We start from the raw sequence: 16,467 nt of genomic DNA, 5'->3' as shown, positions 1-16,467 counted from the left end.
GAGAGATTAGATCAGTTCAATTAGGATGCTGCAGCCTCTTCCACCTTTTATGTTTTCAGGGTTATGTTAGTCAAGTAGGAAAGTTTCTTTGCTGTTGGGCTGACTGAAGAGTCCCTGGACTCAGAGAGACAGGTTAGCCCTGTGATACCTGATGATACCTGGTCCCAGAGGCTTCCACATGCCTTGGAGCAGTGACACAAGGTGTCAGCTCCTCACACAGAAACACAAGCAGCATGTCCCAGATAGTTGGTCCAAAGCATACAGAGCCAGGTGAAACCCACACAGCTTGCAAACCAGTGCTTCTCCTCTGCCAATGCCAGCTGCATGGCTGCCAGCTCTGCAGGGCTATCTGCAGCACTAGCCACTGCTGTCTCTCAAATGTACATCTTTCTTCCCATGCGGAGCCCCTCTCACTTTGCTCCTCCAGTCACTCTGGAAACTCAGGAATTAACAAGGGCTTCAAGAGCAAATGCGAATGAAGTACCTTGCTCTCTGCAACAACTCTCTGTAGTAAGCCCCACACCCACACATTCACCCTGTGTCCATGGTCCATGCAAATGTTCTCCTTTCACTGCTTCCCCTCCCAGCCCTCCAAACAGTCTTAAGTAGGCCAGCAGCTCTATTGGTTATGTCACCCATGGCCACAACGCCTGCACAGCAGCAGGCTGAGAGGCACTGTGCAAAAGGAACAGATGCAGGCACATGCCTGCTAGGAAAAGACCAAGGTTGCCGTTCACAACAGGACCTAAAAAATGATAAAGCCTCAGCCCCACTGACTTTCCAAGAGGTGGAACTCAGAAATAAAGCGATGTTTGCTGCCTAGAGGAACCTGCAGCCCTAGGTGTGATTTAACTCACCTTACTTTAGACTTTGATAGCTCCCTTCTGTCCATCTGGGCTCCCTTGACAGGCAACAGAGAAAAAGGCACCTCCCCATTCAGCTCACTGGCCAGACACTTACCTGAGGAGGCATCATGACAGATGCTTCTCTTCACTCACTACCAAGAGAAACCCTGCAGGGTCAAACCAATGCTTTCTCTAGTCCAGTTTTCTGTCTCAGTGTGTTTAGGTGGAGCAGATGTTGGAACAGGTAGAGAAGCATAAGCATAGATCAAGAACAACAATTTTTTATATGTGACAGAGTGGAGAGGCCCCCACCACTACATGGAGAGAGGTCTACTTGTGATAGAGATCCACAGAGGTGGGGGAGTTAGACCCACCAACACAGCAAGCTCTGCTTTGGCCAGCCTCTTACAGCAGCTCTGCTCAAGCCTTGAAGCATCTCCTCAAGTCCTCACATCACCAGTGGCTTTTCTAATGCTAAGAAATACTGTCCACCTCTTATTGAATTCTTAAATTGGAACAGCTGTGCCAGGAAGTGTGGTGATCTGTTTACTCACTGCTTTTCTGATCCCACATTGTTCCCCCCCCCCCCCGCCTTTCCTTTGCCCTAGCCCCGGCCACTCCCTTGGGCTCTCCCTATCGGTTCCTGTACCCCAACTCCGCCCATGTACCGCCCCTGAGCCCCTGACAAAACCCCCTGCGCCAGCATCGCAAGGTCTCTCTGCCTCTGAGGGTCACCAGGACAAGATGTGATTAAAAGTCTTCTTAAACCCTCATGGGAGACCCTTCTCTGCCTCCTTTGCCATCACTGGTTGTAGCGCTGACAGCTGCCAGAGCAAAACTGCGGAGCCGTCCGAAATGGACTACGAGAGGGCGATAATGGTCACACTGCCCTAAGCAGCTCCGCTGAGCTCTCAGGGAAAGCTGCAGCTTGCTAAACTAAATCTAGCATTGCGACAAGGAAGTAAAGGCCCTCGCAGGATATTCTGCAGGTCAAGGGCTGGCAGCGTCTTCAAAGGTGTGTCAAGGAACGGGACTGAGAATCTTGGCAGAGCTGAGCCACTGCTGCACACAGGTTATCAGAGGCACATGCCTGAAATTACTGCTGTAGAGCAGTGGGGCCTATATTCGATCCCATCCCTTGCTTACCTTGAAGAATCTTACCTGTGTTGTCAGAACTGCCTAAAAGCTTCTAGGACAACAGCTGGGTTCTAAAAATCCCAGGATGGTTGTTGCAGTTTTTATCTGCTTCCTCTTTTCTGTATGTGTTATAAGAGCTCTAGGCACAGTTTTGGTGACAGAATACATGAAGTGTTTATTATAAACCTGAACCCACCCAGATGTATATCTATGGAGCCTGGACTTCATGTTTGAAAGAATGGAGATCTAGTTAGGTGTGGTACAAACCACAAAATTCAAAATGAATGAGAGGAACCAAATTAAACAGATTCATAGTCTATTAGATAAGGGAGAAAGTATAGGGATGGTCCTGGATGTGCAATTCTTATGTCCAGAAAACAGATACCAAATGCCCTCAGCCCAATGTGCAATTTTGTGGACAGTCCATCTGCTGGAAGCCTCCTCTTTGGAGAATTACCATCAACCTGCCAGAGGCAGCACATGCTCTCTGTCACAACTCAGCTCCAGCCACATTGCAAATGCTGAATTTATGCCTTGGAAAATAGTTGGGTGTGGAAGATAGAGTCATCAAGATGCCACTCACTGCTCCTAGGGATCCTGTTTCAAAGGACAGGGGGATTGCCTGCTGTTTTTAAGCACAAGGATATTTTAGAGAAAGAAAAACCATTTTTTCATTCTCTTTTTTCATTTGGATACCTCCAATAGTGATATTTCTGGCAGTGGCTGGAGGCAGAATACTCTATAAATACAAAGCCATTAAACTGCACACAGCAGCAACCTGATCGGGGCTACCTTTTAATTTCCTGACATGAGCTGGCCACTAACCCAATTACCCGGGGTCCCCGGAGGAGCCCTCATCCTTCCCAGGAAGCACAAAGCAAGAACCTAAGCATATTGCAGGGATGTCAGCTGAGCTTTCACTGAAATCAAATATCTTTTTGAGAACACATGGTCTGGAAGCAGGGATGGGGGCAGGAGGGAGAGGCTGCTGGAAACACTTTGCTCCATTGACAGATTCTTGTGCTTGAAGACAGGAATACCCTCCATTTGGTTACGTTGCTGAAAAGGAGCTCTGCTGTTGATTCAGTTATCTGGATTTTAGTAGAGGATGAAGGCAAAGGTATAAGTGGAAGTGGTTTGAAATCACCAATGCTTGGAATCCCTTGCTCAGATACTAGATGACTGCATCAAATTTACAACATCACACAGCCAAGGCTGTCCAGGATGACAGATTTGATTCCTTGTGAAAAATTTACGACATCAGCAGCTGGTAAGTGAAACTGAAGAGTTAGGGATAAACACCAGGGCAATTCCACTGAGTACAGGATTTCCTAATCAGCCAGGGTCTTGAAGAGGAGATGGATTTAAGAGATAGCTGCTTCTGAAATTTGGAGATTATAGTCTCACCATCTTGGAAGTGGGGATCACCTCCAGCATTCACAGAGATGCAGGCACTTAGCTAACACAAGGGTTGCCAGGTTATTGCAAGTTTCTAGGAGGCACAGTATTCCCAAAGACACCAGGGTGAGGAAGGAAAGGGGAACAATTAACAGGAAGATGAGCTCAATAAGCTTTGTGGCTCTCTTCTGTAGACTTCTCTTGCCTGTTGCATTGCCTGGTGCTGCAGTGTCAGTATCCACACATTCCAGCAAACTTTACATGAGAAATAGTATTAGACAGATAGGAGTCCAAGAGCTTGAGAGATTTGTAGTAAAGAATTTGGGTTCCCTGATGAATTTTAATATGTTCTCTAGCATTTCTTATTGAAATTCATTAGGACCAAAGGAGCAAAGCCCGGAAAAGGAATGGTTGTACCTGGGCTTACTACAGCAAAATGGATACAGTTTTCGGAAGAAAGAGAGTCATGTAGATAAGATAAATCACAGGTCTTTACTGCAGAATTGCCTAACTTCTCTCTTGCTGTTAAAAAGCCTCCCTTGTCTGCATCCAGATCAAGACTATGTTCTTCTACCTTCCTTCCTTGCATTTGTAGACCTCACCCTCACCACACAAGGGTGATTCCCCTGAGGACATCTTACCTTCAAAGACATTCAGAGTGGGGTAAAACACCTCATACAGGGCAGGTTTCCTATCCCAGGAATCCCCACTCCTGCTTTTAGCACATGCAGTGCATGTACTCCTGGGAACTCCTATCTTCTACCTTCTGAAATAAGGTATACCTGGTCTATCATAGGACACATGCCCAGGGTCCTTTCAGTCTTTGCCCTCTTTCTTGGAAGCCAACCAGTGATGTCTGCAAGAAACTGGGCAGAAGCCACTCATACATCTCAGGAAGTTGCACTTAGGACTCAGTCATGAGCAGGACTCTGAGGAGACAAGTCTCAGCACTGGCAGGGAGCAGAAGACAACAGAACTTCAGCAACATAATATACATTACTTCTATTGAGAAGAAAAACAAGACTCAAAGGCTGGTGGAATATCAATGACATTTCAATACCTGGATCAGATTTTTTTTACAGACATTTTCTTTTCTGCGTGGTTTTCTGCTGTGATGTGACACAATTGCATGTGCATGCACTTCATGAAAAGCATTTAGTGACCTAGCTTTGCTTCCTTTTTGGAACTATTTATGCTCCATTTGGGTCTCTACAGATGTGCCAGCACAGAACAGGGAACAACACAGCTTCAGAAACAACACAATCCTTTGAAGAAGAAGTTCTGCAGGGCTTCCACAGCAGTAAAGGACCAAATACCGAGACAACAGCCAGTCTGTTCTATTTGGTATGGTATGGTTTGGTATATCTGATATTGCCTCTCCTCCACTTGCCTGTCTGCCATTTCCAGCCAAAGATGAGTTCTGTAATGAGAGGCCTTGATGTTTCATTGCACCTCACCTGCTATCTCCATCCCTCTTCCGATGATCTCAGAACAGCTTTCAGGCGCTGTACTGCATTTATGTGACAAGGTTTTGGTAGCAGGAGACTGCAGGGGTGGCTTTTGTGAGAAGACACCAATAACTGCCCCTATGTCCACTCCAGACAACTCCAAAATGGACCCACCACTGCCCAAAGCTCAGCCCATCAGCAATGCTGGTGGTGCCTCTGTGATAAAACATTCAAGAAAGGGTAAAAGCAGCGGAGAGAGAGGCATGAGAAAATACAGGAAAATCAGCCCTACAGATACCAAGGTCAGAGAAGAGCAGGTGCCCCAGGTTCTGGAGGATATTTCCTTGCAGTCCATGGTGAAGACCATGGTGAAACAAGCTGCCCTCCTGCAGCTCATAGAGGACTCCGGTAGTGCAGATATCCACCCTGCAGGCATGCAGGAACCCACACTAGAGCAGGTGAACATGCCCTGAGGAAGTTACAGCTTGTGAAGTCTGTGCTGCAGCAAGCTCCTGGTAGGAGCTGCAGCCCAAGGCGAGGAGCCCATGCAGGAGCAGGTTTCTGGCAGGAACTGTGGCCTGTGGGGGACCTACACTGGAGCAGTTTGTCCCTGGACTGTACCCCATGGAAAGGACCCACACTGGAGTCCGTAGGAAGGACTTATATTGAAGAAGTTCATGAAATGCTGTATCCTGTGTGAGGGGCCCCACACTGGAGTGGGAGAACAGTGTGAGGAGAGAAGAGCAGCAGAGATGAAGCGTTATACACTGACCACAAACCCCCAGGCTCGATTCACCTGTGTTCCTCAAGGTGCTGAAGGTAAATGTCACGAGTGAGTTGAGCTTCAAAAGAAACAGAAATGGGAGGAAAGTGGTCTTGGTTTTGTTTTTCTTTCTCAATATTTTACTCTCTCATTAACTGACAATAAATTAAATTAATTTTCCCCAAGTCAAGTTTTGCCCATGACAGTAATTACTGAATGATTTCCCTGTTGCTATCTCAACCCACAAGGTTTTTCAACATATTTTCTCCCTCTCTCCTGCTGAGTATGGAGAGTGAGAGAGCAACTTGCTGGGCACCCAGTGGACAGCCAAGGTCAACCCACCAAACTGACAACAGAGGAGGATGAACACCACTGTCCTTGACACTCTGCAAGGTGACACATAGGACTGTGACTTCAGAGAGGCAGCAGAGGTGTGGAGGGCAAAGTGGTGAGGTCATGTTTAACCAGCCAACCAATGTCCTGAATGAAACCTCTGAGCCCACATACACAAGCCATGTGTCATCTCAAATTACATCTGCCTCTTGAAGACAAACAAATTGCTGTAGAACAGAAAGGTTATGGGTGGCTAGAGCATGAATGGCAAGGGTATATTCTTCCTAAAATTGTCAAGGTATACTGAGTTTTTAAAAGAGACCTGCCAAACTACTTAGAAATTTCTCTGTCTCTCATTCCAGAAAGCCAGGAAGATCTAGATCTACTCTGTAGAGCCCGGAGTTAAAGAACTACACTTAGTCATTGTAGGCACAAGACAGACAGTGATGGGAGCAAAGGGAGGCAAAGGGGTGCAGGATTCCCAGCTCTGAACAATGCCTCTCAGCTGCAAGTTGCAGGGCACGCTTTCCTTCACTGGCCATTCCCCCACACCAGACATGTATGCAGGTATCATCTTCTCCATTCGGGGTGAGCAGTATCACAGGTTGCTCAGGCTTCCCTGATTTTTGCAGAGCAGAGGGGCGTGCAATTCTGCTGGACAAAGCTATGAAGATGCCTATATTCACTGCCTGCAGGCTGGAAGTTCAGCAAGGGAAAGAGCAGCAGAGAACAGATTTTCTGGGGACAGTGCCTCTCTACACGAACACTGGGACTGGAGTCTGCTGGAATGCTGGACTTCAGATTCAGCAGGTTCCTACCTGAACCTGCTAGGGCTAATTACTGCTCCCTGGGGGCACACTCCAGATGGAAGGGGAAAGTGAGAGACAGGCAGACAGACAGGCCAACACTTCAGACATCTGAGCCAGTTGGGCTCCGTGGGCAGAGCTTTCTGCTTGCCACTTTCCCCAGTGAGTCTTGCCTGCCCTGCAGCATCACGCCAGGAGAACCTGAGACAGCAAAGCTCTGGTGTCCATGCAGTTCCCTTGTTGCAATACATTGATCAGAGCTCTCTTAAAGAAAGTGGCCTGGATATCTGAGACACCTATTGATTGCTCCTTTGGCTCTCTTACTGCCCTGATCCTCATTCACTCGGCACTGCCTGAATAACCTGCACATCTATGTTAGGGCCAGTCTCCCTGGATCTTAAAGGGCTACTTTCACAGCTTTTTGCCTACCTGCAGCCTATGTAGGGAGGAGAGATGTCTGGTGACCCTTACACGCAGCCCCAAGGGAAGGGTCCAAGTCTCTCCTGCAGCACCAAGTTGAGCATTTCAAGTGTAAAGCAGACCTTGAAGTCATGGTTATTTGTCTTTGCCATCCCTGAGTACTGATGCCTTTTGCTTGAAGAGCAAGCTCATGCCACATGCACAGCAGGCAGCAGGTGGCATGTACATCATGTGTGGCAACAACAACCAGGAAAATGAGAAGAAATCATAAACTCCTTAATTAGTTACTAATGGAATATCATATTCTTCTTGAGCAAAAGGATAGTTTCTTTACCCAGAAACATCCCCACTAAGTTACAAGCCCAGTGGCTTGCCCAAGGATATCAAGGAGAAAACTGTGAAGAGAAGAAGTGATTTCTAGATCTTGCCTTTAACCAAAAGACTGCTTTTCTCCAAACTTTTGATAATCAAACAGAACAAAGAATATGGCTTAGCAACCTTCTGTCATGCATGAACCCAGGAATGAAGAGAGAGGTACACCAAGGCAAAGTAGGAAGTGGATCTATTAAAAGGAAAAATAATCATAGCCCAAATATCAAGAGACATCTTGTCCTAATGAGAGTTTGGAGACTGCAGAATAGGCTCTCTGGGGAAACCAAAACAGCAGGGATTTTTAAAAACAGTTAAACTACTAGAATGGTACATTTGGGAACACTTGTGCCTTGGCAGAGAAAAGGGATGGATGAGCTAATAGGATGACAGATCAGAGATGGAAAAGACCAATGAACCTTTTCTAATCTGAAATCCCTTGTCAATTCTGCATTTTGAGCAAGTCAAACAATTATGGATTTATTCTTTCTAGAAACTCTTGGCTCTGTGGAGACCAAACAGTGTAACACCATTTTTCTCCCTTCTTGGATTTGGCTTTTAAAGATGTGTATTGATTGAATTCTGTATACTAATACTTTGTGCTTCCACCAAACTTCACATAATGTTAACTAATCGGTCCTCACAATTCTTTTGCAAAGCAAAGCAGTATGATCCTTGTTTCTCAGCTTGGGATACTGAGCAAGAGAAAAAAACATGCCTGCCCAACATCACTTGACCACTCTGCGTTAGGACACAGGAGCTCTATTTGCAGATTGCTAGGGTAGTCTCCTCTGCTCGTCTTGATATCCCACTCTTGTATCCCACTGCTATCAATAAATCTTTATGCTGTATATTCCACAGCTCTAAATATTATGGGCAGGATCACAGATAGACTAATATCAATAGCAAGCCACCCTTCCCCAGTGACTTTAATGACGCCTGATCAATCCCTATATGAATAACTAAATACACTTCAGCACAAAAGCAGCCATAAGAGTTAACTTTCAGTTTGCCATGAGTAGTATCCCACAGGCTTCAGGAATTCAGGCACAGCACGGTGTGAGTGAATTTACACCGCTTTCCAACCTAATTCTGGTCTGGAAGGAGTTAACTCTTTTCACAGAACTTGGAGTCTAAAACATAAAACCCTTTACAGGACCCTGCTCTGAACAGTGCTGAACTCCCAGAACTGGAAGCAGAAATGCCCTGACCACACAGCACACCAGCACTGGCTCCTGTGACTCTGTTCTCCCAGCTGCCAGCTCCAAGAGGCTCAATGCTCAGATGCAGGGCAGCAGAGACACCAGCAGCCAGCAAGCCTGAACCTATGCTGCTGCTCTGCAGAATGACTGGAGCCACTACAAGCTTTTAAGGTTGTTTTATGGGATTCATATGAATAGGCTACAGTGCATTAACAACGTGCACTCCCACTAAAGCCAGTGTCACCAGTGTATATTGGCTTTAGTGGGTAAGGGGATACATGCCCTCCCTGAACTACCGCATGAAGAGAAGCAGGTTTCCAGGGACTCTAACTACAAAGTAGGTGCCTCCCTCCCAGTAGGAGATCAAAATCCTCCGAGTCTACCACCGCTACACCCAGGTCAGGAAGGGCCAAACTACAGAAGCCAGCATCTCCTCCCCTTGTAACTGGTGTGCTCTAGAAGGAAAATATTTAACCACAGAAACTACACATCCATCAAAGAACAAAACGGGTTTAATGTCTAATCTACATTCTTAACAACACTGGCTGCCACCAACCTGCCTCTCAAGAAATGAGAGAGCTCTAGTGAGAAGCAATACACACTCAAGTAAGATTGTACAATTTATCACCAGCTGCTGTGATGTGATGACCTGGAAAAAGGTTGTATGCTGGCACCTTGGCTCCAACATACAGGACTTGTGCATAACCACAGCCAGCGGCTGTTTCTTGTGGTTAAGCTGAGAGGACCTCGCTCTGCCGGCCTAACGATGCAGAGGGTTATGTGCAATGCTTCTCCTTCCTTCCCCTCCTCCCCTCACTGCCTTTCCCAGAGGGACCCAAGGGAAACAAACCTTTAAAGTCAATCCATAAGAATGTGTTTAATTGCCACTGAATTCCCTGTGGTTCCTCTTGAATGGACAAGGATTGAAAAGGGGGGTGTGGGAGGAAAAACAGCACAGGAGAGAAGCTGAACACTGCTCAAAGAGCGCTGAACAGATCAATAGGCTGAGCAAAACACAGGCTGAGTGTGCAGGGCAGGGGACCCACTGCTCCCAGACAAACCTGTGCTACCAACCATCTTCAGAAAGTCTCCTGAGTGGTAATACAGGCAGACCTTCATTGCACATGTTGCCACAGCTCTGCATTAACTCCATCCTTCCCTTGCGAAGAGCAGCTGACCCAGTCATGATCACAAAAGAGCCTTTCCTCCTTGGAGGAAACACTGGAAAATTATTTGGGGACAAGAAGAGCAACACCCTCCAGCCCAGGGTTCCTTCGGGAAAGGAAAGAGTCTGGCACCACCAGTTTCCAGTTATTTGTCAAATACTAGAAATAATAAGTACTAAAGTAGTAATAAAGTACTAGAAATAATATCTGAGCATGAGAGCACTGACTAGAACCACTCTCCTCTCTGGACTGCCCTCTTGGTCACTGCCCATTTTGACTCTTTTACAAAGCCTGTAGAAAGATACATTCAGAAACACAAAGAGGGCAAGCATAGAGTTATCCTGGGAGATTCTGCAAGGTCTGAAATCCCAGGCACTGTTGGGACAGAGAAAAATTCTCATTCTGACTCTGTCTTACCTTCTTTTAGCATCCCCACTTTGAGGCATTTCATGAAGCGACAGGCCTGACAGGACTTGCGCCTCCGTTTCGTGATCTCACACTCATTGGTGGCTGGGCAGCTGTATTCAATATTCCCTGTAATCAAACACAGAGATGGTCACCCAGGAATCACGTTCTCCCCAAGGATCCAGGGACAGGCTGTAGTGCCCAGATATTCCCACCACCATCAGTCTGTATATGTTGCATGTTTGCTCACTCACTTGCACACATACCCTCTGAGACTATACCCAGCTGACCTAGCCAAGGGGCTGACTGCAGTGCTGGGCTTTCAGGCACGTGTTCTCCAGGCATGTCATCATCCCTTGTGCTGCACCCCTTGTAACCTGGCCTGTTCCCTGAAGTCCAGGGATGAAAGTGGGAGCAGTTCAGACATTACTAGCATTTCCTTTGCTGCCAGTCTTGCTCCTTGTCTGTGGGATGGATGTCACCTGTCCTTTCTTGTCCTGCTTGGGGAACCAGGGAGCTCAGAGACAGCATTTCTTCCTTTGCTTCCTCCTGCTGGCTGGTATACTACAGGTAGCAGGGAAGCAATAAGTCTGCATTGAGAAAGGTGGGTAAGACATCCTGTAAAATGAACATGGGTTCTTTGTGCAAAGCTTTACAGTTTTACTTTATTAGTCCTTGTGCACCTGTCTCTCATCCCTCTGCACAGAGCATTATCTTTTCTTTCCTTATTCCCTTTTTTTTTATGTTCACCCAACCACACTGCCTCCAAGACAAAAAGAGAAAGAAGCATCCCAAATTTATTTCTAATCACATCATATTTTATTATAAGCCAAGAATATAACTGAAACATGGATGCGAGGGTCTGATAAGAGAATGTAAGTGGAATTATGCTGGATCACAGTGTAAGGCAACAATTATTTAGTACTAGCGGACAAGAAACAGAGATGGCTGTCTCCCTCCTGCCATTCACTTTGAGGTGATGTTTCTGAAGAGGGCTGTTCAATGTTTGCTGTGGAGCCGGACTGGAAATGTAAACTTGGCACTGATGCATTGAAAATGACAATAAATTTAAGGCAGTCTAGTTACTGGTAAATCAGGCAGCACTGAAAAGGCTACCTAAGCTCTACAGTCAGTACAGCAATGGAAAAGCTGGTTTAATGGTTTAGAGCAGGAAACTGAGATTCAAGAGTTCAATCAGAGCTGTAGGGAGAAGTGTAGGTAAGAGCTGAAAGAACACACAGTATGAACTTTGTATACCATCAGACTAGAAGTAGAGTTTACAGTTTAGTAATACTGGGACAGGACTTGATTTTTATTCCTCCTTTTGTAATGGATTTTTGTGTTTTGTGCAAGACCATTCCCTCCTCTAAATAAAGATCAACAATCTGATACATATCAGTCTCTGGGGGTGGTAACTAGACCTTGGGGTTCACTAAGCTGTTGGGAAGCCCCCTGGATTTTTGAGTGGAAAAACAGAGCACAGAATCAAAAGAAAGCAAGCACCATTTGATTTATCTCATTATGCTTGGCCCATGCTGAGTGAAACCCCAGGAGCACACAACCCCCCAAGCCTAAAGGTGATCAGCCTACTAGCTATAAACATTCCACCTCTTCTTGTTTTGTCACAAGACTTGCAACTTCCCCCTAAGCTTCAGCCTAGCCACACCATTCTTCTCACCATTGCTCATCTGCCCCCAAATGCAGTTTTTCAGCTAGAGCAGAGTGTGCAGCACAAGTTGCTTCTATTCAGGCTGTATTTCGTCATTTTGCAGCATCTGAATTTCAATAGCCAGCCATGTATCAACATTCTCAGAGAGCTGGAAATTGAGATTCAAGCTAGATCTCAAGGTAATAAACAAATTCCTGTTCTAGACGCAGAGCTCCAGCACATTACAGACCCATGAGTACAGTGGCCCTGATCTCATGATCAGATACTTGCCGTGCCCCACACAGGCAGGAACAGAGCAGGAGCAAACCTGGGAAAAAACTCAGACACAGTCTCAATTTGGAAGGTTTTGCCTTTGTCTGAATGCCAACCTTTCTCACCAAAGCCAGGATGAGAGCTCTGGAGAGATGCAAGATTTCATGTTTTGTGGTCCAAAAGCCAAAAATTTGCCCCCTAATGCGGAGACACTACAGTAAGGGCACTGAGCCTTTATAGCAGTGGGAGACAGTGACAGCTCTCATCTGGAAGCTCAAGGTCCCTCCCTCCACAGTGTCAAGCAGATCCCCAAGCTTCCCCTTGCCTATAGTCCATGGATCTCTTGACAAGTGTATTACTAGAAAGAGTCTCCAAAACCTACATCACAGCTAAATGGGATAGTGTCAGGATGTGTGAAGGTGTGAGTTACCACATACACACTCTGTGTACAGCCTGAATAAGCAGTTCGCAAAGACATGTCACTACTGGGATCATGATTGCTAAAGGAGCCTCAGAGGAGGCTGAGCACTCAGTAAGCTCTCCTTCCTGGACAGCAAAGCAGTGGCCACTATGTAGTGCAGCAGCCCTGTAGGTCGCTGATTAGCACAGATGAAAAAATACACCGAGCCTGGTGGGACATCCCGTTCAGGATGCTTGTTGTCTTCATATTGAACACAGGTTCATGTGCCCCTTCCACACACTGTGCCAGCCTAAAGGAAGTGAGCATCAGCAGCTGTGTCCTACAGCTCTCTCTACAGGTACAAATGCTGCAGCTGAGGCCCACTGTATCCTCTTCACACAAGACAATGCTGCCAAAGTAAATGGAGTTTTATATCAGGCCCAAAACCATGCTGTGCACTGCAGAAATTGAGAGCCACAGCTGGGGGCAATGCCTGCCATTACTGCAGAAAGCAGAGGCATCACCAGGGAAGGTACAATCAGCATTAGCCAAGCAGAACTCGACCAGAAAAAACTGTCATCTCCAAAAGTTTAACAGAGTTCTCTGATTTTTTTTTTTAATTTTTTTTTTTTTTAATTTTTTTTTTTTTTTATTTTATTTTTGGTGTCTCAATTTCTTTTATGGGTCCTGGGGCTGGCTGCCAGCACAGTGAGTTGCTCACAGCTCCCTGTAATTTCTGTAAGTGCCCTGTGATAAAGTGATGAGATTAACTCATCGAAATTCCAACAGCCTCCCAGTGGCTGGCGGTCACACCACCAGCCCAGCTGCCAGCACAGGGGCCTCAGAGAGAGCTTCCCTTCACTGCAGCAGCTGGGGATGCTGCAAAGTCCTGCAAAAGAGCATCAGCACACAAGGGTGCACACAGACATGAACAATTCTGTATGCAAAAACAGAATGTGAGTCAAGTCTCTGTGTGTCATGAACTGTAGCTTATGTGACCCAGAAGGAAGGGGCAAAAAAAGGGATAATTTAATAGACAAGGCCTTGCTTTGAGCTGTTTCTTATTAGAGAGATGTCTTTTACTTAGAAAATATTTACATTTAATCTGAAAAAATGATAGAATCTCACCGATGTCATGGCACAAGATTTACCTAAAAAATGGCTTCAAAAAATCAAGTGGTAGGTGAACAGATCAGAGTTTGGATTTCTTCTAAGCCTTCATATATCACCTTGGAGGGCAAATTACTTCCTCTCCATGTCCTAGTTTGCTTGTCTGTAAAATGAAAGGAACACCAAACCTACCTTCTGGGGAGATTGTAATGCTTTATTCATTAAGGTTTAACTGTACTTTAAAGCCTTTAGATGAGAGATGCTACAAAACAGCAAAGGACTATTAAAGTGATAGATCATGTTTTTTTATGCTGGAGAACTGCAAAACTACCCTATTTTCTGCAAAATTAGACCTCTGACTGTTAAACAATTTGGAATATAATTTCTAGTGCACATATAATAGGAGCACCTGAAAATTGCACACCAAAACTTGGTCATTCAAGAGACCCTATATTCACCCTACCTCTCTTGAACAGGATGGACTGGGAAGACAAGAATGCCTCCCTGAGCTTGGGGAGCACAGTAGAGTCCCACCCATCTCCTGCTTAAATTATGGATAGGGTCCTCAGAGGAGCTGAGCTTGAAATCAGTAGAGCACTGAGGACACGAGCTACTCCCTGTTTACTGATTCTGCCTTTCTAGAAAGCCTTCCTAAAAGGAAACTCAGAAAAGACTAAATAAAAATAGCCAAGAAAGTCTTTAAAGCTAAATAATTTTCAGCTTCTAATTGCTAAAAAAGCCCATCTTGCTTTTTCTGGTTTCTTCTTCATTGCTATCCACTTCAATTAGACCTTCTAACTGAGGCATCATAGCTCAAGTCCTGGTGTGAGGAGAGGTACATTGTGAAAATCAGAGGAAAATCTCTCAGTTATCTGCATGAGGTAAGAAGGGTTATTTTTTAAGCCTCAGCTTTCAAAGAAGAGGATTCAAATGATGCTATGAGAGGAAAAGGGAATACATATAGGTGTAACACCAGCACTGCTTGCCTCCTCCGGGTGGCACACCTGGCTCCTGTTCACAAAAGAAGGATTTGGACATTTTGCAAAACCTCACTCAAATCAGCCTCCTGCTTGCACAAGCATGCAGGGTATGGGCCCTGTGACTCCCTACTGGCAGCAAGTTTGTCTATAGGGTTTCAGACACGGAAATATTTTACAGACCTTCCACAGAGAAGATCCTTCTGCACAGAGCTCGTTGTACAGATGTACTGAGGCAAACAGAAAACACTAGATGAATAGAGCTAAGGTTGCACTGGAGACAGCTTTTTAAATTCAAGTGATAGATCTGTGAATAGTAAGCAGCAGTCAAGCACTAGATGATGAAATACTGCACTTTCCCTGGTTAAGTTTTACAAGTTTTTGGAAAGCTGTGAACTCCCACCTGAAAAGTAGCAGGCATGTTTCTAAGGACAGGATAGGACAGTGCCTGGCAGATGTGGTGGCTACTGTAGGGATGCAAAACCTCCTCTGTGTGTGTGGATTGTAATGCTCTTCTGCTCAGGAAAAACTCTCTCAACTGCTCCTCTTCCTGGGAGCCACTCTAAGCACTGTAACAACCAGAAAGCCCTAGAATCCTTTATTACAAGCCTGTTATAAATCCCTACAAGTCTTCTGAGCTGCATTATCCACCTTTTAAGCCCCTTATTGGTGTAAAGGCATCCCAACACAGCAGTTCTGTTGCTACACTCACTGAGTTTGACGCTTGCAAGACTCAAGCTGGAAATCCACAGACGCAGGCACTTTGCCTAAGACACAACTTGCCTATCCAGAAGATGATGGTAAATGTGTCTCTTTTATCTGAATCTCCAAGGTTTTGCTGAGCTTTAAGCTTTTTTTTTATATTAATGGGTCATTTTAGAAATAGCCTTAATTTTCACCATTTGAAGACGAAAAATAGATGCAAGGTAGTTATAGTCATGATTATGTTGAATAATAAAGGACTCATTGTTACATAGCACTGTTATTAGTTAATATTCAAAATAGGCAAAACTACCTACTAGTTGTAACAATTAATGAACAAAAAAGAATGACAATATGATTGACTGATACATAATGCTCTATCTACTGAGCAAACTGTTAAGAGAAGGAATAGAGTTTGACTGAAAATTTGTATCCTGTAAAAAATCCAGTATTTGCCTTTGTCTAAATTTGGATGAAAGGATTGGTTAGGATTTCCATGGAACGGGAATTTAAAAAGCTCTTATTTACAAACATTGCAAACTATCTTTTATGTAACAGACCCATTCCTTTACATTCAGCTAACATGAAATCTTTGGTTTGAAATCAGACCTCTCTTGATCACCAATAGCAGCACACTTAAACATGTCTGAAATTCAGATTCTCTCCTGTCTGCACTAGCTTGTACATTCCACAATATTCACAGTCCAGTGAGGTAAATGCAGACTGCCACCAGAATATAATCCCATGAAACAGTACAATGACAGAGAAACAGGATTAAAATTTTGTCAGACAGCCTAGCCGACCAAAAATGCTTCAGGTCAGTTTAGGATTTCTGACTCTTCCTCAAAGTATGGGAAGTCCAACCCTGGGGTTCAAAATATCATGTTCAGACTAAAAGGCCTGCAGCGCAGGGGCACGTTCTCTCATGTCACCTCAGGTTTTCACTTTTCTGTCTCAAGCACTGCCAATGCTGTAAAGTGGAAATGACACACAGGTTTCCAGGCCTTGATCCTTGGGCTGTGTAATACAACACGGGAAAGGACAGAGGTGTGACTTTCCCCCGTA

The 16,467-nt window shown here is 45.2% G+C and overlaps 1 protein-coding gene across 2 annotated transcripts in view; it reads right to left on the bottom strand.

Moving 5' to 3' along the window:
• ESRRB (estrogen related receptor beta) overlaps nt 1–16,467 on the bottom strand; it is a 134,539-nt gene that overhangs the window by 23,015 nt on the left and 95,057 nt on the right. For both annotated transcript variants that reach the window (XM_042047224.1, XM_042047223.1), the window contains exon 3: nt 10,305–10,421. In XM_042047224.1, coding sequence (XP_041903158.1) covers nt 10,305–10,421 — 117 coding nt within the window. The remainder of the gene's footprint in view (nt 1–10,304; nt 10,422–16,467) is intronic.

Source organism: Corvus kubaryi, unplaced genomic scaffold, assembly GCF_017639235.1.
Source record: "Corvus kubaryi isolate FWS band 111438036 unplaced genomic scaffold, C.kubaryi_AGA036_p1.0 66, whole genome shotgun sequence".
NCBI lineage: Eukaryota > Metazoa > Chordata > Aves > Passeriformes > Corvidae > Corvus > Corvus kubaryi.
This window is presented reverse-complemented; position numbering and strand designations above follow the sequence as displayed.